The 25,883-nt window shown below is 39.6% G+C and overlaps 1 protein-coding gene across 17 annotated transcripts in view; it reads left to right on the top strand.

The window, feature by feature from the left end:
• R3HDM2 (R3H domain containing 2) overlaps positions 1-25,883 on the top strand; it is a 160,320-nt gene that overhangs the window by 97,788 nt on the left and 36,649 nt on the right. For all 17 annotated transcript variants that reach the window (XM_027542319.1, XM_027542315.1, XM_027542310.1 and 14 more), the window contains 3 exons: positions 17,075-17,274; positions 23,257-23,298; positions 25,377-25,463. In XM_027542319.1, the coding sequence (XP_027398120.1) occupies positions 17,110-17,274; positions 23,257-23,298; positions 25,377-25,463 (294 nt within the window). In that variant the 5' untranslated portion in view covers positions 17,075-17,109. The remainder of the gene's footprint in view (positions 1-17,074; positions 17,275-23,256; positions 23,299-25,376; positions 25,464-25,883) is intronic.

Genomic DNA, 25,883 nt, shown 5'->3' with positions numbered 1-25,883 from the left:
TGTTCTGTATACTATAAATTACATAAAAATTGTTAGGTGTAGAAACATCCAAATGTATCTGAACATCCAAATTCCATTTGAATATGGAAACCAAGTTTTAAAAAGCATACCTGAAAACATTGGTGTTATTAATAGCAGTTATCTCTGAGCTACAGAATATGGGTGATTTTTCTTTTCTATTTCTACTTGTGTGTCTTTTCTATAAGTATAAAGCCTATGTGTGTGCTTAGTCGCTCAGTCATGTCCGACTCTTTGCGACCCCATGGACTGTAGCCTGCCATGCTCCTCTGCCCATGGGGATTCTCCAGGCAGGAATACTGGAGTGGGTTGCCATGCTCTCCTCCAGGGGTAACCTTCCGATCCAGGAACTGAACCGGGGTCTCCTGCATTGCAGGCAGATTCTTTTACCAGCTGAACTACCAGGGAAGCCTATAAAGCCTATAGTACTTCTCTAATCATAAAAGTCTTTCTGTTAGCATCTGAAAGTAAAATTGCAGAATCTGTTAAAGTGAAAATAAATGATGATGTGTAAATTCCTAAGCATAGTGTTTGGAATGCAGTAAATGCTTGATAAACAATAGCTCCTATGTACCGAGGAAGATCAGCTCCTGGATCAGAACCCTTTCATATTGGACAGGAGCATCTGTGAGACATGTAGCATTTTGTCTGGCCTAGGATAGTAAAACAAAAGAACTTTTAGGACCAGAGTGAAATGTTCTGGTGTTCTCATATGAAGGTGTAAAGGAAACTGATGTAGAGGGGACCTAGTAATGATTTTTCTTCAGTGATTTAAAATTTTTTTGGCTTTGATATAATTTATGAGTCCCACTACAGGTTGCTTTTATCCCCTGTTTCTGGGTTGTCTCCTTAAAAATTCTTAGGAAGCTTGAAACAGTTAAGAATTTCCGTTGCTTCTCATGTTAGTCTACTCCTATGGACCTCTTGGAACTCAGCTGATGATAAAAAAAGAAATGTAGACTTCCATCTACTTTGGACTTGCTTGGGAACTAAGATGTGCATCTAAGAAGCTACTTTCAACACATGAAAAACATTCTGGAAATACACGTGGCTATTTTTACTGGGCAGTAGTGTCAGATATTCTTAAAATTTGACTACTTATTCTTCATAATAACTATAGTTCTTAATATGTGACTTGTACAATAAATACATGTTTAATAAATAGTCACAGAAAAAATGACTGTAGTCTTAACATCATGGCTTGTGTGCCTGAGGCCATTTTCTCTTCCAGAAGGCACAATAATGTGAATGTACTTAATACTACTGAAATTTACACTTAAAAATTATTGAAATGGTAATTTTTATGTTATGTGTATTTTACCACTGTTAAAACCAAAAACCCAACAGTGTGAACCAAATGAAAATGTACGCTTTCCCAGCTAAGTTTCTGCCCTGACACCTCAGATTCTGTCTACTTGTTAGCATTCACTTACCTCCATATCCCAGAAGATATGGCCCAGAGTTGCTTATTACAGAGATATTGTAGCAATTACTAGCAAAAAGCATGTGAGGAAAGGGGGATACCTTATAATACATCAGGTGGGTTTTAGAATATTAATGAGCACCACTAGGGGGAAGGATGTGCTTTTTGGTCTAGTCTCTGTATCTAGTTTATAATTGTCTTGAATCCTCTTTACTTCAAGGAGATCTGCAACTGAGGGTGAAGGAATTGGGACATATGGACTGTGAAGAGCAAATATATTACAGTAGATCTTCCCTATCCATGGGGGATATGTTCCAAGACCCCCCAGTGGATTCCTGAAACCTGGATAGTACCAGGCCCTGTATATACTATATACTTTTTCTTAGGCATCCATACCTATGAAAAAGTTTAATTTATAAATTAGACATAGTAGGAGATTAACAAAGGCAATTAGTAAAAGTTTTCTTTCTCTCTTAGAATATCTTATTGTACAAATGTAATACCTTTTCCACCTTAACTACTAAGCACTTATAATGCACTGGCCATAACTTTTACAGTCTGAGGTGTGACAGCAAAATTAGCACAGTTTTATTTTTCCCTTTTCACAATTTCACAGAAGAGTCATTCTTAGCGACCTCAGTGTGGTTTTTTTTTTTTTTTTTTCCTTATCAAGTTGAGAACTTTTACCTTTTCACCTAAAGGAAGCACTTTATGGCTTCTCTTTGGCATATGCAAATTGCCAGCATTACTACTTGTGTTTTAAGACCATTATTAAGTAAAATAAGGCTTATATGAATACTAGTGTTTGCAATACCATGACAGTCGATCTGCTGGGAAGACTACTAAGTAACTGACAGGTGGGATATGATGGACAAAGGGATGATGCCTGTCTTGGGCAGGACTTAATGGGGTGGCTTGAGATTTCATCATGCTATTCAGAACAGCACTTAAGAATTGTTTATTTCTGGAATTTTCCATTCAATATTTTTGGACTACAGTTGACTGGGTAACTGAAACCATGGAAAGCAAAGCTACAGAATTGGGAGTGGGGGACGGAAACTACTACATTTCCTCATTTGGACATAGCAGTTTTTTCTCTATGGATAGTGGAGGGTGATGAGGGAGGGGAGTGTTGAAAAGAGGACAGATACAGAATTATAGAAACTGTACAAACTGACTGATTTGAGAATATGGAAAACAAGAGCCTGAAATCTTTGGAGTTTGATGTTCGTTTTAACATTTCAAAGAAAGTTATGGGAAACTTAAAAAAGTTGTGCTCAATTGCTTCAGTTGTGTCCTCCTCTTTGCGACCCCATGGTCTGTAGCCAGGCTCCTCTGTCCATGGAATTCTCTAGGCAAGAATACTTGTGTGGGTTACCATGCCCTCCTCCAGGGGATCTTCCTGACCCAGGGATCAAACCCACATCTCTTGCATCTTCTGTATTGGCAGGCAGATTCTTTACCCACTCAGCCACCTGGGAAGCCCTCTTACAAAGGTTGGGAGAATTTTTTTTTTTTTAATATAGCTGCTTTATACTGCTGTGTCAGTTTATGCTGTACAGCAAAGTGAATCAGTTATACATATACGTATATCCCCTCTTTTTTTGGATTTCCTTCCCATTTAAGTCACCATGGAGCACCAAGTAGAGTTCCTTGTGCTACACAGTAGGTTCTCATTAGTTATCTATTTTAAACATAGTTGTGTTTATATGTCAGTCCCAACCTCCCAATTCATCCCACCCACCCCTTTCCACCTTGACATCCATACAATTTGTTCTCTATGTCTGTGTCTCTTATTTCAGCTTTGCAAATAAGATCATCTGTATCATTTTTTTAAGATTCCATTAATGTGCGATATTTATTTTTCTCTTTCTGACTTACTTCACTCTTTATGATAGTCACTAAGTCTATCCATGTTGGCAGATGACAGTTTCATTACAGTGATTAGCAGTCTTAAAATGTTTAGCTTTCTCCATACATTGTGGCACGGGACACTTCAATATTGAAATTTCAGCTAGGCAGCACTTTATTTATACTAACCCCACAATTTTTCCTACTTATGATTTTTCACAGTGCAAAGATTCCTGAATTTCTCCTTTGAAGCTAAACAAGAGACAATTTCTGGAGTTTGGGAGATCCCTTGTTATTTGCATAGATTCATTGTCATTGCTATTCACTTTCTTACCCCTATTATTCATTTTTAGTGTATCAGCATTTCTTATTTGCCTGTGAAGACTATTTTTTGACAATATTTGCAGCAGTTTCTGTGGAAAATGTTTTATTTAAAAAAAAAAAAAAAAAAGGTAGCGGCAAGGGGAATATCATCTTGTAGCTCTTAGTGATAGAGCCTGTTGCCATGGAGTCCTGGATCAGATTGGCTGACCCCGGGCCAATGAGCGGTTAGAACATAAATACATCATCATTTAACCTTGCAGAATTCATTTATTCAGTGATATATGACATTAATACTGTACATAGAGTTGTGAACTAAATTGTTTCAAGAATGGTATAAGGTGGTTTTCTCTTCCCTTTCAAAATTTCCTGCTTAATGTAAACAGTTGTAATAATGCATTATCTTCTCGCTTTGATTTGACTGGGAGAAAATATGGTGGGAAATACCTTTCACCTGTCTGTGAGTTGAGCTGCTGCTGCAGTCAGTTGGGCTTATGCCAAGTCTAAGTCAAACTCTGGCCTCTAGACTAGAGGAGATTTGTCTTGATATCTGAAGCTGCCTTGCTTATTTTGGTAGCTTTAGAGCTGAGTCAGAAATTGGCATCTTTTTTTCTTGTTTTTTCTTTTTTCTCTTCTACTCTGATATGATAGTCCATGTAAATGTTATATTGCACATTATTTGATCTGGTGTTAGAGAATGATCTGGGAGTAGCTTCTGAGTTCTCCATCTTCATTTCTTTAGCTTGTTCATATTTATCAACATAAAAGAGCGAGATTTCACTTAACTCAGTGTTAGTTCCTTGTCACGGCAGATCATGGCATGAATCTTCCTCTGTACCTTATGACTGAAAATGATTCATTCATATAAAGGAAGTACCCCTTCTAGATCTTGCAAATGAAAAAAAGTATTGTGTTTTTCTTCTTACATTGTGTGTCAGGAGTACTTGAGAAATTGTGATGGGTCTTGATCTTCTCTCCTCCAGTGTTCCCATACTTGGCTATTTACAGATTTGAAGGATTGAGAGAGACCTCAAAAGGTCCATGAGTCTGTTCCCCTCTTTTGAACCATTTGAGTCTCTGTGAGTGAGTTGTGAACTTCTCATACGGTTACTTTCTGTCTCAGAGGAATAAAACCAAACTTCAGATTCATCTGTTTAGCAGAGAGGAGCAAAAAATCTGTTTGGTATCTAACTTTTTGTGGGGGAGGCCTTAGAAAAATAGGATGGGAAGTATTTGGGATTTTGTAATTTTAGTTATTGTGACCAGAAAAAAGCTCCCTGGGATGGCATCCGAGTAAAGACCTGAGAAGACTGAGTAACCAGGTAGAAGAAGGAACTGTGAAAGCCTTCCCTTGTTACTGTTGTTTAGTCACCCAGTCGTGTCCGAATCTCTGTGACCACATGGACTGTAGCACACCAGGCCTCCCTGTCCCTCACCATCTCCTGCAGTTTGCCCAAGTTCATATGCATTGCACTGGTGATGCCTTCCAGCCATCTCATCCTCTGACGCCCTCTTCTCCTTCTGCCCTCGATCTTTCCCAGAATTGGGGACTTTTCCAGTGAGTCGTCTGTGCACATCAGATGACCAAAATACTGGGGCTTCAGCTTCAGTCCTTGCAGTGAATATTCAGGGTTGAAATCCCTTCAGAGTGACTGGTTTGATCTCCCTGCTGCTCAAGGGACTTTCAGGAGTCTTTTCCAGCACCACAGTTCAAAAGCATCAATTCTTTGCCGTTCTGCCTTCTGTACGGTCCAGCTGTCACAACCGTACATGACCACTGGGAAGATCATCGCCTTGACTATCCGGACCTTTATTGGCAAAGTAATGTCTCTGCTTTTCAACACACTGTCTAGGTGTGTTTGTCATCGCTTTCCTGCCAGGAAGCAGTAGTCTTCTGATTTCTGATTTCATGACTGCAGTCACCGTCTGCAGTGATCTTGGAGCCCAAGAAAATGAAATCTGTTACTAGTTCCACGTTTTCCCCTTCTATTTACCATGCAGTAATGGGGCCAGATGCCATGATCTTAGTTTTTGCAGCCTTTAGTCTTAAGCCGGCTCTTTCTCCTCCTTCATCCTCATCAAGAGGCTCTTTAGTTCCTCTTCGATTTCTGCCATTACAATGTTATCTGCATATCTGAGGTTGTTGATGTTTCTCCCGCCTATCTTGATTCTGGCATTTCTCATGATGTGCTCAGTGTATAGGTTAAACAAAGTGACAGCAGACAGTCCTGTCATACTCCTTTTTCAGTCTTGAACCAATCAGTTGTTCCATACAGGGTTCTGACTGTTGCTTCTTGACCTGCATGTAGGTTTCTCAGGAGACAGGTAAGATGGTCTGATATTCCCATCTCTCTGACAGCTTTCCACGGTTTTTCATGATTGACACAGTCAAAGGTTTTAGTGTAGTCGATGAAACAGAGATAGATGTTTTTCTGGAATTCTCTTGGTATAATCCAGTGAATGTTGGCAACTTGGTCTCTAGTTCCTTTTCCTTTTCTAAACCCAGTTTGGACATCTGGAAGTTCTTGGTTCACATAATGCTGAAGCCCAGTATGCAAGATTCTCATGGTTCTCACGGTTATACTGAGGTGGTTTGCATTCCTTCCTCCAGTGGATTACATTTGTCAGAACTCTCTGCTATGACCTGTCCATCTTGGGTGACCCTGCACAGCATGGCTCATAGCTTTACGGAGTTATGTGCACCCCTTTACGACAACAAGGCAGTGATCGTTGAAGGGGAAGCCATCCCTAACTCACCCTTTAATGATGCTCAGTCATGTCCGACTCTTTGCAACCCCATGGACTGCAGCATGCCAGGCTTTCCTGTCCATCACCAACTCCTGGAGCTTGCTCAAATTCTTGTTCATTGAATCTATAATGCCGTCAACCATCTCATCCTCTTTTGTCCCCTTCTCCTCCTGCCTTTAATCTTTCCCAGCATCAGGGTCTTTTCAGATGAATCAGTTCTTTCCCATCAGGTGGCCAAAGTATTGGAGCTCAGCTTCAGCATCAGTCCTTCCAATGAGTATTCAGGACTGATTTCCTTTAGGATTGACTGGTTTGATCTCCTTGCAGTCCAAGGGACTCTCAAGAGTCTTCTCTAACACTACAGTTCAAAAACATTAATTCTTTGGGGCTCAGCTTTCTTTATAGTCCAACTCTCACATCCATACATGACTACTGGAAAAACCATAGCTTTGACTAGATGGACCTTTTTTGGTAAAGTAATGTCTCTGCTTTTTAATATGCTGTCTAGGTGGGTCATAGCTTTTCTTCCAAGGAGCAAGCGTCTTTTAATTCCATGGCTGCAGTCACCATGGGCAGTGATTTTGGAATCCCAAAAAATAAAGTCTGTCACTTGTTTCCATTGTTTCTCCATCTATTTGCCATAAAGTGATGGGACCGGATGCCATGATCTTTGTTTTTTGAATGCTGAGTTTTAAGCCAGCTTTTCCTCTCTCCTCTTTCACTTTCATCAAGAGGCTCTTTAGTTCCTCTTCACTTTCTGCCATAAGTGTAGTGTCATTTGCGTATCTGGGTTATTGATATTTCTCCTGGTAACCTTGATTCCAGCTTGTGCTTCATCCAGCCCGGCATTTCACATGATGTACTCTGCATTTATAAGTTAAATAAGCAGGGTGACAATATACAGTCTTGATGTACTCCTTTCCCAATTTGGAACCAATCTGTTGTTCCATGTCCAGTTCTAACTGTTGCTTCTTGACCTGCATACAGATTTCTTAGGAGGCAGGTAAGGTGGTCTGGTATTATTTTTTATCATTTTTTAAGAGAGTGTATGTGCTTTTAATATATATTACAGCAAAATTTAAATAGTATCTTAAATAAGACAAAAGAAGTCTTTCTCTTACATTTAAGAAATCCAGAGGTAGCCAATCCAATCCAGGGTTGGTCTCATCAAGGAGTTAGGTTTCTTCTGTTGCCCCACTGTCTATGGTTTTCAATCCTATCAACTCATAGCCTCAGATGATGAGTGAAGTGCCAGCCTTTACTTCTGCATTCAAGACAGCAAGAATCAGGGATCAGTGAAGAAGGGCCATCTGTTTCTATTAGGGATACTTCATACAAGTTGTATTTACTATTTTTATTAGTTTCCTGGGGGTGCTGTAACAAAATACCACAAACAGGAGTGTGTAAACAACAGAAATTTCTTTTCTCACAGTTCTAGAGGCTAGAAGTCTCAAGATCAAGGTGTCAGCAGATTGGAATTTTCCTGAAGCCTCTCTCTTGGATTTCCAAATGGCCTGTTTACTGTGTACTCCCATGGTTTTTTTCTTTATAGGCCCTATCTCCAAATATAGTCACATTCTGAAGTACTGGGGGTAAGGGAGTGGATAGGGCTTCAGCATGTGAATTTTGAGAGGACACAATCCAGCCATAATAATACTTCTTTCTACTTATATCCCATGGACCACACCTAGTCACACATTCATTTTTAGCTATAATGAAAGTTAGAATATGTATAACATTTTTACAGTCAGCCATGTGCCCAACTGAAAATCAATAGTTGTATTAAGAGAGAGGTGATTGGATATTGGGGAATGAAAAGCAGGCTCTCCTTTGTAGTGGAGGCTTAAGGAGTAATGATTCTTAAAGTTTTCCAGTTCCTTCATGTGAAATTAGATTGTTCTTACCTTATTTCTCTGAACTCACATTCAGGTTTAGATTTTGAAAGATTATTTTAAAACTAAATTGTTGGCTTAAGTGCCCTCTCCACCTCATAGGTTGACCTCTGAGTTCATCACAGTGGGTAATACACACTTAGCTGCATAGTGTTTTAAGTTTGCAAGAGAAGGCATCTTGAAATGCCATAAGCAATAGGTAAATTGTTATTTTTTTTGTTTTCTTTGCTAGCATGTCTTGTCTGGGTTTAGTTGGGAGCAGTTTTGCCAGGATGTGGGAAAAGACAATGTGAACTTTCAAAGTCTTTTCCATTTCTAAAATTCTGTGTTATTTTCTCCATAGTGGCATTACTGTGATAAAGCTAAAGAAAATGGAAGTAGTAGAGGAGCTCCACTGTTGGAGCACTGCTCCTTTTTGTTTGAAAGAGGAGGAAATATGATTTGTTCTCTTTTGCTCAAGGAAATAAAATGGGCATTTTTGGCCAAGAATGTAGAGAAGCTGATAAAACTATAATGAAGCCCAACTGACACTTCAGTCCATTAATCAGAGCACCTGCAGCTCTCATTTTGGGGCAAGTACAACCGTAACAGATACTGAGCAAAGAAAGAGGATACATGTTCAGAACATTTCGATATTGTTTCTCTCTTTACTTTGCCTAAGGAATTGCTGTGGACATCAGCCAACTGTGGCCTCCCTTACACACCAGTGAATCCTTTTGCATTTATAGAGTAGAATGGTTTTCTCACGCTTCCCTGATTTGGAGAATTGGCACAGTTGTTGTTGTTGCTTTTATTGGCTTAGTACTAGTGAAACCTATGACATTTGACTTCTGAAATCTTTAAAAGACTTGGTGACTGTCACGTAGCTATAGCTTTACATGTTCCATAAGTGCTTTATACTCTATTCCCCCGTATTTTGCTTTCTCTTTATGACGAGAAGGGAGTGTTGGACCTGTATCTGTCATTACTCAGTACAGCCTTCTTTCTTGTCCTTGTCCCAAGGGCAGTTGAACCAATTTTCCTTTTCAGACATACAGTTACCATAATTTTTTTTCTTTTTATCCTTTGGACACTGTAGTGGAAAGAACATGGGATTTTGGAATCAAGAAGACCTGGTTTGAATTCTAGCTTCTTTTACAGGCTGTATGGCCCTCAGTAATGTATTTTATTTATTAAATGATGATATTTTATACCTTGAGAAGATCAAACAAGATATTTTCTATAAACTGTAAAAAATTTAAAGTCCTGAGAGGTGACTCAGATTGAGGCAAAAAATGGGAGAGTTTGCAAGCTCCAAAGTATGTCCCCCACCGACACTCTCTGAAGGGAGACCTTGGATCTGGGCACTCCTTCCATCCCGTACTTCATGTCCCAGAACGCTCTTGAATGTCTACCTTGGGACACCTAGAACTTTGGTTTAGGTTTCAGACACAGCTAGGCTAGAATCTTGCCTTTGCCCCCTCATTGTATTAGCTTGAGAAAGTTATTTAATTCCTCAGAGCTTTGGTTTCTTCATCTGAAAAATACCCTAACGTTTTGTTAGGATTAAAGAAATGTATAGAAACAGTAATCAGAGTCATAGAAAGAATGTAGACTTTGGCATCAGCACAAGAGGTCTGATTCTGTCATTTAATAGTAGTGTGACCTTGGATAAATTCCTTAACTACTCTTCGTGGATATAATTTGAAGTACATAAAGTCACCAGGTTCATAATTGTGCTCAATAAACATTAATGGTTTTTCCTTTTGTCCTAACTCCAGTGTCAAAGAATGTATCAATAGGCTAAGCCATCATGAGTGTCTGTACAGTTTGTTTTGTTTTTAACCTGTCATTTTATTTATTTATTTTTTTTAAGTTTTATTAAAGTATAAAGGAGATAGAGAAAGCTTCTGACATAGGCATCAGAAGGGGGCAGAAAGAGTACCCCTAACCTGTCATTTTAAACCTATGAATATTTTGTCCCCACTGTCTTGACTCCTAAGGGCATTTTTTTTCTCTTTGTGTATGTATGTGTGTTTAAATAACATACAGTAAAAAAAATAATAATAATAACATACAGTAAAACACACAAATATTAAGCACTCAGTTAATAATAATTAAGTTTTGACATTTATATACACCCATGTGACCACTACCCCAAACAAAGCAGAATATTTCCATCACTCCTAAAGGATCCCTTATGTCTCTTTTGAATCAGTATTTTACCCCCAAACCTTTCTGATTTAAACCACTGTCGGGTAGTTTTGCCTGTTCTTGAAATTCATGTAAGTGGATTTACATAGTCTATATTTTTAGGGAAAGAGATTTGCTTTCTTCTACCTACCATACAGTTTTTTTTTTTATAATAATGTAGTTTACTGAATCACTGTTATACAACTGAAACTAACTATAAATCAACTATGTGTGTGTGTGCATTCAATCAGTTGTGTCTGACTCTTTGCAACCCCACAGACTGTAGCCCACCAGGCTCTTCTGTCCAGGGGATTTTCCAGGCAAGAGTACTGGAGTGGGTTGCCATTTCCTACTCCATACCATACAGTTTTGAAATCCATGCATGTTTTTGTGTATGTCAGTATACAGCCAATGGGGTCAGTGGTGATTGAATCAGTTCTTTCTTCTCAAGTCTCAAAAAAGAAACAGAATTACCATGATTGATCCGCCTTCTAGGGGCTCAGGGATAGGGTCACCTTCCCTAATCATGTGTCCTCAGAGGAAAGCAGATACCAAAAGTTCATTTTTTAAATTGTTGAATAGTATTCTGTTATATGAATATACCACAATTTGTTTATCCATTCTTCTGAGCCCCTGGATTTTAAGTATTTTTTCAGTATGCGTATCAGTTGGGAGTAACTTACTATTGATGTATAAATTAGAAAAGGATTAGAAAGTTTATAGGGATTTTGCCACAGAGTAAGTCAGAATTTTTAGCCTCTAGTTATTTTCTTCTTTCTTGTGTTCTCTCTACCTGGTCATAGATTAAAAGGAAGAAAATTAAATTGCCCTTCTATCTCTGAATATCCTTTCTATATTCTTTTTGGCACAATGCCTAGAAGGTTTTTATAGAGTTGATGGAAGGATATATAATATCATTGTGCTCTGGAAGGTACTTACCTTGGCAGTCAAAAAATTTATGGGGAATATGCAATATTCTCCCTGAAAAAAATTGCCAAATCTTGGCTTCCAATCATCTTCTCCTGTATCATCCTATTTCCTCACTCCCTCTCCTTGCCCCTCACTTCTGACAGTCCCTCTGTGCAGCTTCAAGCCACTGAGTGTCCTCAGGAGACACTCTGCCTTAAAATTGTGCTATTTGCCAGGGTGAAATGTACAGTGTACCCAAATAGGTAGTAGGGAAGCATACCGTCTAGGCTCTCTTGGGAGCTTACTGTCTTGTTTTGTTTTAGTCAAGTTATATATGAAATAGTTCCTTTCTTCATTGAATAAGCCATCCACAGCGGAAATTGTTTCTTTGCCTTTTATCCCTTATCTGCTGACTTTACTTTTGCTCTTTAAAGACCTTTCTTTCTTTTCTTCCTTTCTTCCTGCTAATAAATTATCTTGTCCCTTGGCTACAACTTTTGCTTTGTTTTGGCCCAGAAAAAATTGTTTCCAGGGATCCTTATGTCCCAACAGATAAAGAGAGCCTTCTGCGTAGGATTACAGGGTTAGAAGTGACTGTAGTTAAAATTACAGAACAAAACAGAACCCCAGCGAAGTAATACAGATTTGACCTCCATGTATCTTGTGATGGGTCTTAACTCTAGGATAGTAACACTCTGACCTCTCATTACTAGCTTACTCTCTCTGATGCACCCTTCTCCGTGTGTTTGTAGGTTGTTGCAGTCCAGGCATCATCTACACAGAAGACAACCTTCAGCAGAAGAAAAGCATTTCTCTAGTGGCTTTTTTTTCTTTTTTTTTTCAAATACAATGGCCTTTCTTTAAAGCCACCCACCCAGCAAAGCCCTCTCATGTCTAGCTGGTAATGATTGAGTCACTTGTCCCTTCCCAACCCATTCACAAAAGAAAACAGAATTACCACGATTAGTCTAGCTAATTAGGATCCACCTCATAGGACTCAGGGACAGGATCACCTTTGCTGATCGTGTCCTCAGAGGAAAGCAAACACAAGAGGAAATCTGGGCTGGAGAAGTGTGGGAGAAAGAGGAGATTTGGATAGGCAGCCAGTATAAGGTCTACTGTACTGTTTCCTCTGCTGCTTCCTCTTTCCTTAGAGTAAGAATTACTTTGTTTTACACAGATCTTTAAGAGGCCAGTAGTCTCAGTGGAAATGACTGTCAGAATTCTTAAAAGTGGGTGCATTAATCACTGTCTATTTTATGGATATCTTAATCTAAAGTTCAAGTTTTCCTGTTTCCCAGTGAGTGAAGGAAACCATGTGACTCCCTGCAACTTAAGTTGGAATGTGTGACGATATTCCACAGGTGGCTGTTATGAAAGACTGTTTTTTGTTTTTAGTTGAATTTTTCATTAGTGCTTTGACTGAATAACAGTGCTTGGACACCATGAAGTTATTATTAGTCCAGCTGTCCAGACAGTTGAGCCTTTTCTGCCTTAGACGTAAAGAGGAGCTGTAAAGTTATTATTCTGATTTGACAATATACCTGTTTGGTAATTGAAGCCCATCCTGGAAAAAGAAACAACTGCTACTTTATATTTTTCCATACCACTTTCTCCCATTTTTTCAGTTTTATTGAGATTTAATTGATAGATAGCTCTGTATAAGTTAAAAGTGTTCAGTTCAGTTGAGTTTAGTCACTCAGTCATGTCTGACTCTTTGCGACCCCATGAATCGCAGCATGCCAGGCCTCCCTGTCCATCACCATCTCCTGGAGTTCACTCAAACTCTCGTCCATTGAGTCGGTCATGCCATCCAGCCATCTCATCCTCTGTCATCCCCTTCTCCTCCTGCCCCCAATCCCTCCCAGCATCAGAGTCTTTTCCAATGAGTCAACTCTTTGCATGAGATGGCCAAAGTACTGGAGTTTCAGCTTTAGCATCATTCCTTCCAAAGAACACCCAGGGCTGATCTCCTTCAGAATGGACTGGTTGGATCTCCTTGCAGTCCAAGGGACTCTCAAGAGTCTTCTCCAACACCACAGTTCAAAAGCATCAATTCTTCGGTGCTCAGCTTTCTTCACAGTCCAACTCTTACATCCATACATGACCACTGGAAAAACCATAGTTTAAGTATACTGCTTAATAATTTCACATACATATACTATGAAATGATTACCACAATAAGTTTAGTTAACATCCATTTTCTCATAGATGATTTCCTTCTGCTGCTGCTGCTGCTGCTGCTGCTGCTGCTAAGTCGCTTCAGTCGTGTCCGACTCTGTGTGACCCAGTAGACGGAAGCCCACCAGGCTCCCCCGTCCCTGGGATTCTCCAGGCAAGAACACTGGAGTGGGTTGCCATTTCTTTCTCCAATGCATGAAAGTGAAAAGTGAAAGTGAAGTTGCTCAGTCGTGTTGACTCTTAGCAACCCCATGGACTACAGCCTACCAGGCTCCTCTGCCCATGAGATTTTCCAGGCAAGAGTACTGGAGTGGGGTGCCATTTCCTTCTCCGGGTTTCCTTCTAGGTTGATGAAAATGTTTTGCAACTAGACAGAGGTGGTGGTTACACAACATTGTGAATATATTAAATCCACTGAATTCACTTCAAAGTGCTTAATTTATGTTGAGTGAATTTTTTCAATTCAATTAAATACAATTCCAGGCCAAAATTTTTTTTTTTCTTTTGATGAGAACTTTTAGGAGCTACTCTTTTAGCAGCTTTCAAAATATACCATGCAGTTAACTGTTGTCATCTCTATAGTCATTACATCTCCAGTACTTACGTATCTTTTCACTAGGGGTGTGTACCTTTTGACCACTTTCATCCAGTTTTCCCCACTCCCCACCTCTAATTTTTCTTTCTGACAGAGTAATCTGTTTAAGGTTATTTAAGCCTGAAAAAAAAAATATTAAAGATCTATCATGTGGTAAAAGTAGTAAACTTAATTTTGTTTGACTCTGAAGGCAGATTTAGGGTCAGGATTGAAACAGTTCATAGCTTTCTATAGGGAGAAACTATACAACAGTGAAAGTGAAAGTCGCTCAGTCGTGTCCGACTCTTTGTGACCCCATGGACTATACAGTCCATGGAATTCTCAAGGCCAGAATACTGGAGTGGATAGCTTTTCCCTTCTCCAGGGGGTCTTCCCAATCCATGGATGGAACCCAGGTCTCCCACATTGTAGGCGGATTCTTTACCAGCTGAGTCACAAGTTAAGGCTATAAAATGGTGAGTTGATCCTGTCCTGGGAGTTTTCTAGAAGAAAGCAAGTTCCTCTCAGGAACTCACACAAAAGAACTCTTCTTTGGGGAGGATGGGGATGATCGCATGAGGTTGCATCTAAGAACTTTTCCAGTTCTCATCTTTATTGATGTTTCCCAGCTAAGAGATACAGAGAAGGGATGTACTAAGTTTTACTATCCTTCAGACTGAAGAGAATTGAGGCTTTATTTGTCCATGGAGAGAAAAGACAAGTATATGTGTGTATGCAGTTCCCATGTGCAGCCAATGACCATAAGCTCTGTAGGTTATAACTTTAAAGAGAAATTATTTGGCTGCATTATGTCTTCGTTATGGCACGTGGCAGCTTCTGTTGCAGTGCTCAGGCTTCTCTGGAGTTGTGGCACATGGTCTTCAGAGTACATGGGCTCAGTTGTTTTGGCACACGGACTTAGTTGCCCCATGGCATGTGGGGTTTTTGCTCTCTGACCAGGGATCAAACTCACATCCTATGCATTGGAAGGTGGATTCTTAACCGCTGTACCACCAGGGAAGTCTTTTTATAGAAATCTCCAGACACTGAATCAATTAAAAAATAAAATATCAGCCATTTTCCTTGTGTAGTCAGTATCTTCCAGTGTTTCTCATCTTTAAATTCAACTGTATGACTGATTGTATGAGTGACTTTGGCCTTTTAAACTGAGTCTCCAGGCAGCTGCTCAGGAGCTACCAAAAGGTGAACAAAGCAATAATCTTGCAGACTAATTTATACCAGGTTGAGGTTACACATGCTTCTTAAGAACCTTCTGGGTCTTATCCTTGAAACTGATTTGAAGGAGGAAAAAATGTCTGGCATGACAATTTTCTTGAAGCACTTCTGTTTGTTTAGCTTAGTTTCTAGGGTCACATGCCAAGAGACACAGCATCTGAGAGGGTTTCCAGTCTTATCTTTTTAAAGAGGGGAAAGAATTATTTAGGATTCAAGTACAGTCAGTAATCCATGTAAGGGGAAGCCTCTATTATAAACCATTGTTGGAGCTAAGTATGTTTGACTTCAACAGTTGTTGAGAACATGAATCTTTGTATAGAGCATCAGCTTCTGTTTCTGAATATGTGCTGAGATTACTATGTTGACCTTATTACAGGGTTTCTTGTAGCTATAGCAAGTGACAAGAGCTAGCAACCCCTGCAGTATAAATCTCTGTGTTTTGGGGACCCAGTAAAGTGACTGAACTCAAATAGTGAATAGCAAAGCAAAGATTCTCCCTTCCTCCAGGGAGAGACCTGGTCTTTCTGAAGAGGAGATGACTACAAACTCTTCTTACCTTTTCAGTTTGCTTAAGATAAAAGAAAGAATTTAAGATTCTGTAAACATTGTCTGATTTTGCTGCTTTTTTGATGGAGGAAACACTTGAAGTTGTTAACAGTGTTGTGGTTTGTGGTAGCTGTAGGGGTTCTCCCTTGGGAAAGAAGAGTGGTCTTCTCTAGTATTGAATAGAGCTTTATATTTTCCTCCGTTCTGAGGAGAGTCTGGTGAGTTAACTCTGTGAAGTGCTCAAGCTGAAAATGTGAGCAAATTTCTGGAGGGAACAAGGGAGGGAAAATAAAATGCCAAGGGGACTTTATACTGCATTGCTTTAGAACTGAATCCTGGTGAATCTCAAAATAATTATGCTGAGTAAAAGAATCCATATAGTGTATGATGTAAAATTCTAGAAAATGGAGACAGAACTGTAGTGACAGTGGTTGGCTGGGAATATGGAGAGGGGAGGATGGGCTTATAAAGGAGCAGGAGGAAGCTTTTATAATATGCCCACTGTTTTGATTGGGATGATGTTTCACAAATGTATGCATGTTTCATCATTCATCAAATTGTACATTTCTTTTGGCTGTACCACGTGGCTTGCAGGATCTTAATTCCCCACCAGGGATTGAACCTGGGCCCTCAGCAGTGAAAATGTGGAGTCCTAATCACTGGACTGCCAGAGAATTCCTGTGGTGATGGTTTAGTTGCTAAATCTGACTCTTATGACCCCATGGGCTATAGCCTGCCAGGCTCCTCTGTCCATGGGATTCTCCAGGCAAGAATGCTGGAGTGGGTTGCCATTTCCTTCTCCTAGTACATTTTAAATATATGAAATTTATGTCAGTTTTACCTCAGGAGACCTGCATTTGATCCCTGGGTTGGGAAGATCCCCTAGAGAAGGGAATGGCTACCCACTCCATTATTCTTGCCTGAAGAATCCCATGGACAGAGGAGCCTGGCAGGTGCTATAGTCAGTCTACAGGGTCACAAAGAGTTGGATATGACTGAGCTACACCCTAAAGTTAAAAAAAAACACACCACACCCTAAAGTTAAAAAAAAAATGAAATTTTTTTTCTAGGGGCAACATTTATCAAAGAACCCTATACTGGGTTATAGGAAGGCTATTGTAGGCTTCGTGTGAAATACTAATCTTGTAAGTGTATTAACTATAGATGCACAACTCCTGTTTAATGCATTTCATGTTTTTTTAGGAGTCCATAGAGGCTACTGTATTCTATTGAAGAAGATGTCTAACAGCAACACTACTCAAGAGACCCTGGAAATAATGAAAGAATCGGAAAAAAAGCTGGTGGAAGAATCTGTAAACAAAAACAAGTTTATATCTAAGACTCCAAGCAAAGAAGAAATTGAGAAAGAGAGTGAAGATACCAGTTTGCGTCAGGAGACACAGGTAAGGATTAGAAGCGCATCCTGTGTGCATTCTTCTCAGCAAAACAGAAATGTCCTTATGGGTGGTATTGGAGACCTATAGGAAGCCAGTCACTTACACAGACATTGGAATCTCCCTAAAAGCCAAGCTTCAGTTCTCAAGAAATATCTCTTCCACTTTTTGTCAGAGTCCACAATGAAGTTCAAAGAAAACAGAATGAAATCCCTAATCTGTTAGGACCTGAGTAACACTGGTTCTTGCTACATTTTGATATTTTTTTAATGATCAAAAAATAAACTATATAGTGATATTTAATGTCATAATATGGCTTATAATAAACTCTTAAAATGAGAACTGCCTGGCTTTATACAGTGTTAAATTCATATTCTGGTTGTGTTAAAGCAGTCAGTATTTTCTGGATCAGAAATAGTCTCTGAACTTGCCACTTGGTAAATGTGCGTGAGAAGAATTTTATTCTTTGGTTGCCATGTTGTTTTCCATCCAAATTCATACTGCAGTGCAGATATGATGGCAGTAGATTGCCAGCCGAGCTTCTTCCAGGGCTCCTTTTTGGTACCCAGCCAGCCCGGCCTCTGAGCCTTCTCTAGTTTACCTGTTTCAGTTCTCTTCCTTGTGGTTACAACTAGTTTCCTCTGTTACCCAAGCTGAAATAGCATAAATCCTTTCCTTGCCCAGGGGTGAGACTGGTCTTTATTATATGCCTAGGAGGTAGACTGTTAACTGCAGTTAGTTTAAACAACAGTAGCAATAACATATTTGAGGGTCTGGAGACTTGAAGCATGATTTTTCTGGACAACCAGTTCACCTAGGCCTTGTCTTTAAGACAGCAACAACACGAAGGGATAAATTAAATTAAAATCAGACAACTCTGAATATTTTGTTCTCTAGCTACCTGCTTTTTCTACTGTTTTTCCTCTTACAGTTTGCCAGATCTGTGTCATGGCTGCTTTTCTTTCCATTATCTTTTGCATGTGAGTTGTCATTCCCCACCCATCCTTCCAGGGTTTGGGGAGACAGTCTGCCGCTGTTGCAGCTCTACTTTTAACTTCCACTGATACCAATAATGAATTTTAAATCCTCAGGACAGATAAGTGCTGAATATTTAATTATGTGCTGTCATGTTACATGGACGATAATAATTAAATGAACTTTTGAGTTCAAGTTACTCTGTTCTCAGGAGACTATTTTAAGTGGTGTTCTGAACTCCTGTTGTGTGTTCTTCTTGAAGATAGGCAGAAAAGAAAGGATGACTATAGGTTTTATATGCCTTATGGATACTTACTTGGTTTAAGAATGTCTTCACCTATATGTCTGGATAGGTTGTGTGGGAGGCTGGGAAGGGAACCTGCCTCCCCTCAGACTCCTTTCGTGGCTGCTAGTGCAGGTTGAGTTGCTGCTGCCATTTCCTGGAGCTCCTGCTCCTTCTACAAAGTCTTCATTCTTGGCCACCCTTGGCCACCCTTCAGAAGCCTTCTCCCCTCTACCAGTATTCCTCTTCAGTAACACTAAAAATTTTGCTCTTTCTCTTACCTTCCTCTCAAGTCTTAAGTCTCCCTAAGAATCTTACTGATGCTGAGAGTACCTGTTATGAATTAGAACTGGATAGTTCCAAATATTGTTCTAGAATATTATGAATTGGAGCTGGAAAGTTTGAGGAAAGGGTACTTTCATTACTTGTGCTCTGAGACATATTCTTGGAATCAGCAATTGGAATTCAGAACATCTTTGGCATGAAAACAGTGCTATGTAAGACAGGTTCTGAGATTCAGTTTAGAATGGGCAAGCCCTGACGTAACAAATACTGAACTCTTAGGTGGGTCCTTTAAAGAACTGAGCTAGGCTTTCTGCCTTTATACTTGTAATCCCCTCTGATTCATCTACCATACTGCTTTAGAAAGATGGCTATGAAATAATGATCTGATTGTGTTAATTCTCTTCAACCTTTCTGTGTCTCTTCATGCTCTAGGCTAAGTCCCAAATTTGTCAGCATGGCATATTGTGACCTAGACCCTTGCCTGCTATCCATCCACCTCTGACATTCTATGCTTCAGCCTAACGGATTCCCTGGTCCCTGTTATAAATTGGAGCTGAAAAGTTTGGAGAAAGCATGCTTTTATACATGCTTTCTCTAACTAGAACGCTTTCCTTGGTGTTCTTTCCCTGGCCTTTGCCAGGTCAGTTTAGTCTCATCATTGTATCTCTAAGGCCCAACACAGTTCCTTGCAGGCATTCATTATTTATGAACATATGAATTTATGAATTCCTAGGTTTTAGATACTTGCACTCCTATAGCACTTCATAAGTACCTCTGTAATGCACTTAATATCCTATATTGTAATTGTCCATTTGTCTGTCTTCTTCAGCAGAGTTATGAGTTCCTTTTTGACAAGGCTTCTGTCTTTTATCTTTGTATCCTCCAGTAGTTAGCATGGGGTCTGCTAACTAAGTTAGCACTAGGCCTTCAGTATGTGTTTGACTATTAAATGAAAATTATGCATTCTGAGAAATTCACAGATTTATACATTTTTGTAGAGATATAAATTGGTATTTATAAAGTTAAAGATACCAAGGGAACATTTCATGCAAAGATGGGCACAATAAAGGACAGAAATGGTATGGATCTTACAGAAACAGAAGATATTAAGAAGAGGTGGAAGAATACACAGAAGAACTATTCAGAAAAGATCTTCATGACCCAAATAACCACAATGGTGTGATCACTCACCTAGACCCAGACATCCTGGAATGTGAAGTCAAGTGGGCTTTAGGAAGCATCACTACAAACAAAGCTAGTGAAGGTGATGGAATTCCAGTTGAACTATTTCAAATCCTAAAAGATGAAGCTGTTAAAGTGCTGCACTCAGTATGCCAGCAAATCTGGAAAACTCAGCAGTGGCCACAGGACTGGAAAAGGTCAGTTTTCATTCCAGTCACAAAGAAAGGCAATGCCAAAGAATGTTCAAACTACCACACGGTTACACTCATCTCACAAGCCAGCAAAGTAATGCTCAAAATCCTCCAAGCCAGGTTTCAACAGTACGTGAACCATGAACTTCCTGATGTTCAAGCTGGATTTAGAAAAGGCAGAGGAACCAGAGATAAATTGCCAACATCCTCTGGATCATTGAAAAAGCAAGAGAGTTCCAGAAAAACATCTACTTCTGCTTTATTGATTATGCTAAAGCCTTTGACTGTGTGGATCACAATAAACTGGAAAATTCTTGAAGAGATGGGAATACCAGACCACCTGACGTGCCTCCTAAGAAATCTGTATGCAGTCAAGAAGCAACAGTTAGAACCAGGCATGGAACAGACTGGTTCCAAATTGGGAAAGGAGTATGTCAAGGCTGTATATTGTCACCCTGCTTATTTAATTTATATGCAGAGTACATCATGAGAAATGACAGGCTGGATGAAGCACAAGCTGGAATCAAGATTACTGGGATAAATATCAATAACCTTAGATATGCAGATGATACCACCCTTATGGCAGAAAGTAAAGAGGAACTAAAGAGCCTCTTGATGAAGGTGAAAGAGGAGAGTGAAAAAGCTGGCTTAAAACTCAGCATTCAGAAAACTAAGATCATGGCATCCGGTCCCATCACTTCATGGCAAATAGATGGAGAAACAATGGAAACAGTGACAGACTTTATCTTCTTAAGCTCCAAAATCATTGCATTTGGTGACTGCAGCCATGAAGTTAAAAGACACTTGCTCCTTGGAAGAAAAGCTATGACCAGCCTAGACACCATATTACAAAGCAGAGACATTACTTTGCCAACAAAGGTCTGTCTAGTCAAAGCTATGGTTTTTCCAGTAGTCATATATGGATGTGAGAGTTGGGCTATAAAGAAAACTGAGCTGAAGAATTGATGCTTTTGAACTGTGGTGTTGGAGAAGACTCTTGAGAGTCCCTTGGACTGCAAGGAGATCCAACCAGTCCATCCTAAAGGAAATCAGTCCTGAATATTCATTGGAATGACTGATGTTGAAGCTGAAACTCCAATACTTTGGCCACCTGGTGCAAAGAACTGACTCATTTGAAAAGACCCTAATGCTGGGAAAGATTGAAGGCAGAAAGAGAAGGGGACAACAGGGGATGAGTTGGTTGTACGGCATCACCAACGTGATAGACATGAGTTTGAGCAAGCTCCAGGAGTTGGTGATGGACAGGGAAGCCTGGCATGCTGCAGTCCATGGTGTTGCAAAGAGTTGGATACGACTGAGCAACTGAACTGACTGAAATTGGTATAAGTTCTCTGAAGGGCAATTTAGCAATACATTATAAAAATTTTAAATGGACTGTACAGTATTTGCAGGTATACTCAATGATATAGTCATTGAAGCATTGTTTATACTAACAAACATGAGAAACATCCTAAATGGTCCAGTTTGTGTATGGCCACACAAAGGAATACCATGTAGCCACTAAGAAAAACAGTATCTCTTCTGTGGAGGTATATCCTTGAAGAAAAGTTTAAAAGTAAGGTTTAGGACAGTGTGTACAATCTCCTTTTTTTTTTTTTTAAAGTGTGTGTACACAAGTACAATAAACTTATAGATGCATAAAAGATCTCTGGAAAGATTACAAGAAATTCAATACTAGTTGATCCTTTAGGAGGGATCCAGGTAGCTGGGGAACACATGTAAAAGGAGACTTACTGTTCTGTTTTGTGCCATGTGTATGTTCTTACTTATTTGAAAAAATAGTGACAAATCCTGCTTCATATTCCTGGACTATTCTCTTACTGTAACAGATCTTGGCACTGACCAGACTCACCGTCATTTCTTACTCTTTCCACCCACCTTTCCAGTTCTCCATTTTGCATTGTAGCAGTGTTATTTGATAACTAGTGAAGAGGACAAAGCAAAGAGAAATCCTCACCTACCCAGAACCATGCTGGTACTCTGCCTCTGTCTTGTTTCCCCTCCTCTACCCACCAGCCTCAGTTTTCTCCACACCCCAGTGACAGTTCCATTCCAAACATCTTAAAAGCCCTAAGTATCATGCATAACCCTGCTACTGCTGCTGCTGCTAAGTCGCTTCAGTAGTGTCCGACTCTTATGAACCCCATGGACTACAAGGTTCCTCCGTCCATGGGATTTTCCAGGCGAGAGTACTGGAATGGGTTGCCATTGCCTTCTCCATGCATAACCCTGCCCAACCTCCTCTCCAGAGTCCCCATTTTGACTTCCCAGCTATTCAGAAACCTTATAAATTAATTAGTCATTTTTCCCTTCATCCCACCTCAGGCCCTCATTCATCTTCCTCAGCTTCTATCCTGCTCCTTACTCACTCTTCTTACCTCCCTTTGCTCTGGAGGTCTTGTCCACATCTTCCATGCTCCTTTGTTTTTATCCTGTCCCCATCTTATATCCCTGACCCAAACAGGCTGTAAGAGCCAACAACCAGGAGCTTAGCACTGGGAGAATTCTCATATTCCAGGAAGTAGGTAGTTGCCAAGAAGAGCCTTCATTCCATTTCTGCAGCCTCAGGAACAGGTCTTTCGAGTATCTGAAGTTAGAACTCTCAGTGTGTTGTCCTCCAAAGACAGTATTTTAAGTGATGCTTAGGGGCCATATTTCACATCCATTATAGGCTAAATAGGCTTCTGTTAGCAAAGTGTGGGGAAGAAACACTCGTCATGCTATGGTAGTAATATTTCTGGAACCATCCTAATCAGGAGAGGATTCCCTGGTTTATTCAAAAGTAATTTTTATCAATCTATGAACTAGGCCAACCACTCAGTCTCTTTCTGTTTTTTATCTTCATGGTGAGTGATTTGTCTGCAGGTGGCCTGTGGTCCCCTCCATGTCACAGTTGCTAGAGTTGTTGCTTGGGGGACAACCACGACAACAGGGTCTCATCATAGTTTGGCTGTTACAGTGGTTTTAAAGTTAGTGCTTTTTCTCTGTAAATTTGTATTGCTTTTAAGTGTTTATTTCCTCTACCTTTAATATTTTCTAATCCCCTTCTAACAGAGGCGGACATCCAACCATGGTCATGCCAGGAAAAGAGCCAAGGTGAGAGCCCTTCCTCTATAACTTCTAGTGTTATTAGTAGTGCATTGTACAAATGGACTTAACACTAATATCTAGTGTATTTAGGTTACATATATGTAAAGTTTTTTGCCTATACTTTGTACCCTAATTGTGAACATGCATACACACACACAATCACAAACATGCATTGCACATATACATATGTCCTGTTGGAACGTCTGGCTTTATTTTTCTTTGTTATCTTTAGTCTATTTCAGTTACCTGAAAGGATACCCAGCCAAAGCCTCCCACAAACAAAGCCTGAGCAGATTGATACTGGTTCTGTTGTAGTGTTAGTTTCTCTGCTCATCTCTGGCTCTCTTATTTTTCCCCCAACAGTTTTGGGGATTTTTGCCATGAGAATTTTCTGTAAGATAAATCCTCCCTCCTTAGTAAAATGGTTGAACATTTTTGGACGTCCTAAAAATAGAGGCTTTGTTTTGTTTTGGTTTGGTTCACCTTTTAGGTTGGTTCAGGGAGGAGGATTTTGTTTTTAATCATTGTATGATAAAATTAGCACATCACAGATTATTTGAAGCAGTATTATCAGGGAAGACTATAGGTGTTAGTGGTATGATAGCTTTTTAATTTTAATTAGGGAACAGTAAAATATTAAACTTGTCCTGCATTTGGAAGAATTGTCAACAGAACTAGTAATTAAGGGTATCCACCCTTTTCCCCTAGAAAAATAATGGTAGAATTTGGGAGTGTCCCAGCCAGTATGTAGCTTGGGTTTGAAGAAGACTGTGATGTATGATAAATTGGTTCTGTGGACTGCCTTCCATGGCCTAATCCACAAGTAATGGACTTGACAGTAAAAAGGGTGTTCACGATTTCCCTGGCGTCCAGTGGCTAATTCTCTACACTTCCAATGCAGGAGGTAAAGCTTCGATACCTGGTCAGGGAACTAGGATCCTGTATGCCACATGGCACCTCATAAAGGGGGGAAAAAGCAAACCAGAGAGTATTATCTGCTATTTCACTTCCTCCAAACTTTTTGAAATAAGACAGAAAAGTTTAAAAAGTTTCTATTGTTATTGTCTCCGTTTTACAGAGGAGAAAACTTGGCCTTAATAGAGTTTGAATGAGATTGACAAAGGACATTTATTAGTAAGTGGCAAAACTAGACTTAAAGTCAGTTCTTCAGGATTGGAAATTCTTTTTACTGTACTATACAACCTGAAACACACATACTGTGTTTTGTGCTTTTGTGTTTACTGTAAACTTTTATTTTATTATAAGAACTCTCAATAAATGTTTATAGGTAGATTTGTAATGAGTCACTATAATTTTTGACTTTGGAGATCCCTGGAAGAGCAGTGATTATAATTATAAAGTGAATTTCAGATTTTTGGGGGATTCTCCAGGTAGCATAAATAAACCAAGTGGATTAGTTCTTTATTACACTGAACCCCAAGTGTTAGAAAGTTTTCTTTCTCTTTACTTTTTTCTTAGACACTTTTCCCCATTACATTGCCACCTCAGGTTTAGAGTCATTTAGCATTTGTTGTCTACTGTATGCTAAACACTATTTGTGTTTACATATTTTATATAATTCTCATAAGAACTTAGGCATTTCTAACGCATTTTCATTGTGAGAAAAAAAAGAGGACCCAGAAAGGTCAAGTAGTTTGCTGAGGGTCTCATATCTCATCGTTTGAAACAGAAGTTGAAGCTAGGACTTCTGGCTCTTAAATCTAGTCTTTCTACTAAGCTTTGCTGCTGTTAACTTCCGAGTCTAATATTGGAGCACTGAGCTAGAGAGAGAGGAGAGCTAAACAAAGTGGCTTGCCTATCATCTAGCCAAAAGTAGTTGTTTTGTTGTTATATATCTACTGCTGTAAGCAAGAGAATTATCTTTCAAGTGGATCAGGAATGGATGAGAAGGACCTGTTTGAAGAAGGAAAAAAAAAACCCTCTTTAATGGAAGCAGCAACTAACAGAACCAAGGAGGATGCCCTTTATTCAGTGGAAAGATTTCCAAATGTTCCCCAAGGAAATATGTATGTGTGTGTGTGTGTGTGTGTGTGTGTATATATTTTTTTTTTTTTTTTTTTCAGTCTAATTCCAAGCTGAAATTGGTGCGCAGCCTTGCAGTGTGTGAGGAATCCTCTGCTCCATTTGTTGACGGGCCACTAGAAACCCAGGTAGGTCCTTTATGAGTAAGTATAGCTTTTGAGTTTGGCAGTTGTTTGCTGAACAGTGGTGTCACAACCATGGCATCAACATTAGGCTTGGAAATTGGGGTAGAAAAAGCTTCAAAACAAGTTGTTGCAGTAAAGTGGCATGAATGAGAGCATGAAGTGTAGGTCTTCACACCTGGACCACCCAGGATGATGCAGACAAGGAGATTCCAGGGCTGGATCATGTTTTCCCAACCACACCTTTCCCTCTGGTGGTTAGAACCATTTCCATTCTAATTCTTATGCCAGAAACAGCCAACATAACTTGAGCTCTCCAAAGAGTAGGCTGTGATTATTGGCAGAAAGGACTTAGCCTCTACCTTATTGGTAGAACAAAAACTAAAACAATTTAATTAAAATATTCTCTTTTGTAATACAATGTTG

This window comes from Bos indicus x Bos taurus, chromosome 5 (genome assembly GCF_003369695.1).
Source record: "Bos indicus x Bos taurus breed Angus x Brahman F1 hybrid chromosome 5, Bos_hybrid_MaternalHap_v2.0, whole genome shotgun sequence".
NCBI lineage: Eukaryota > Metazoa > Chordata > Mammalia > Artiodactyla > Bovidae > Bos > Bos indicus x Bos taurus.
This window is presented reverse-complemented; position numbering and strand designations above follow the sequence as displayed.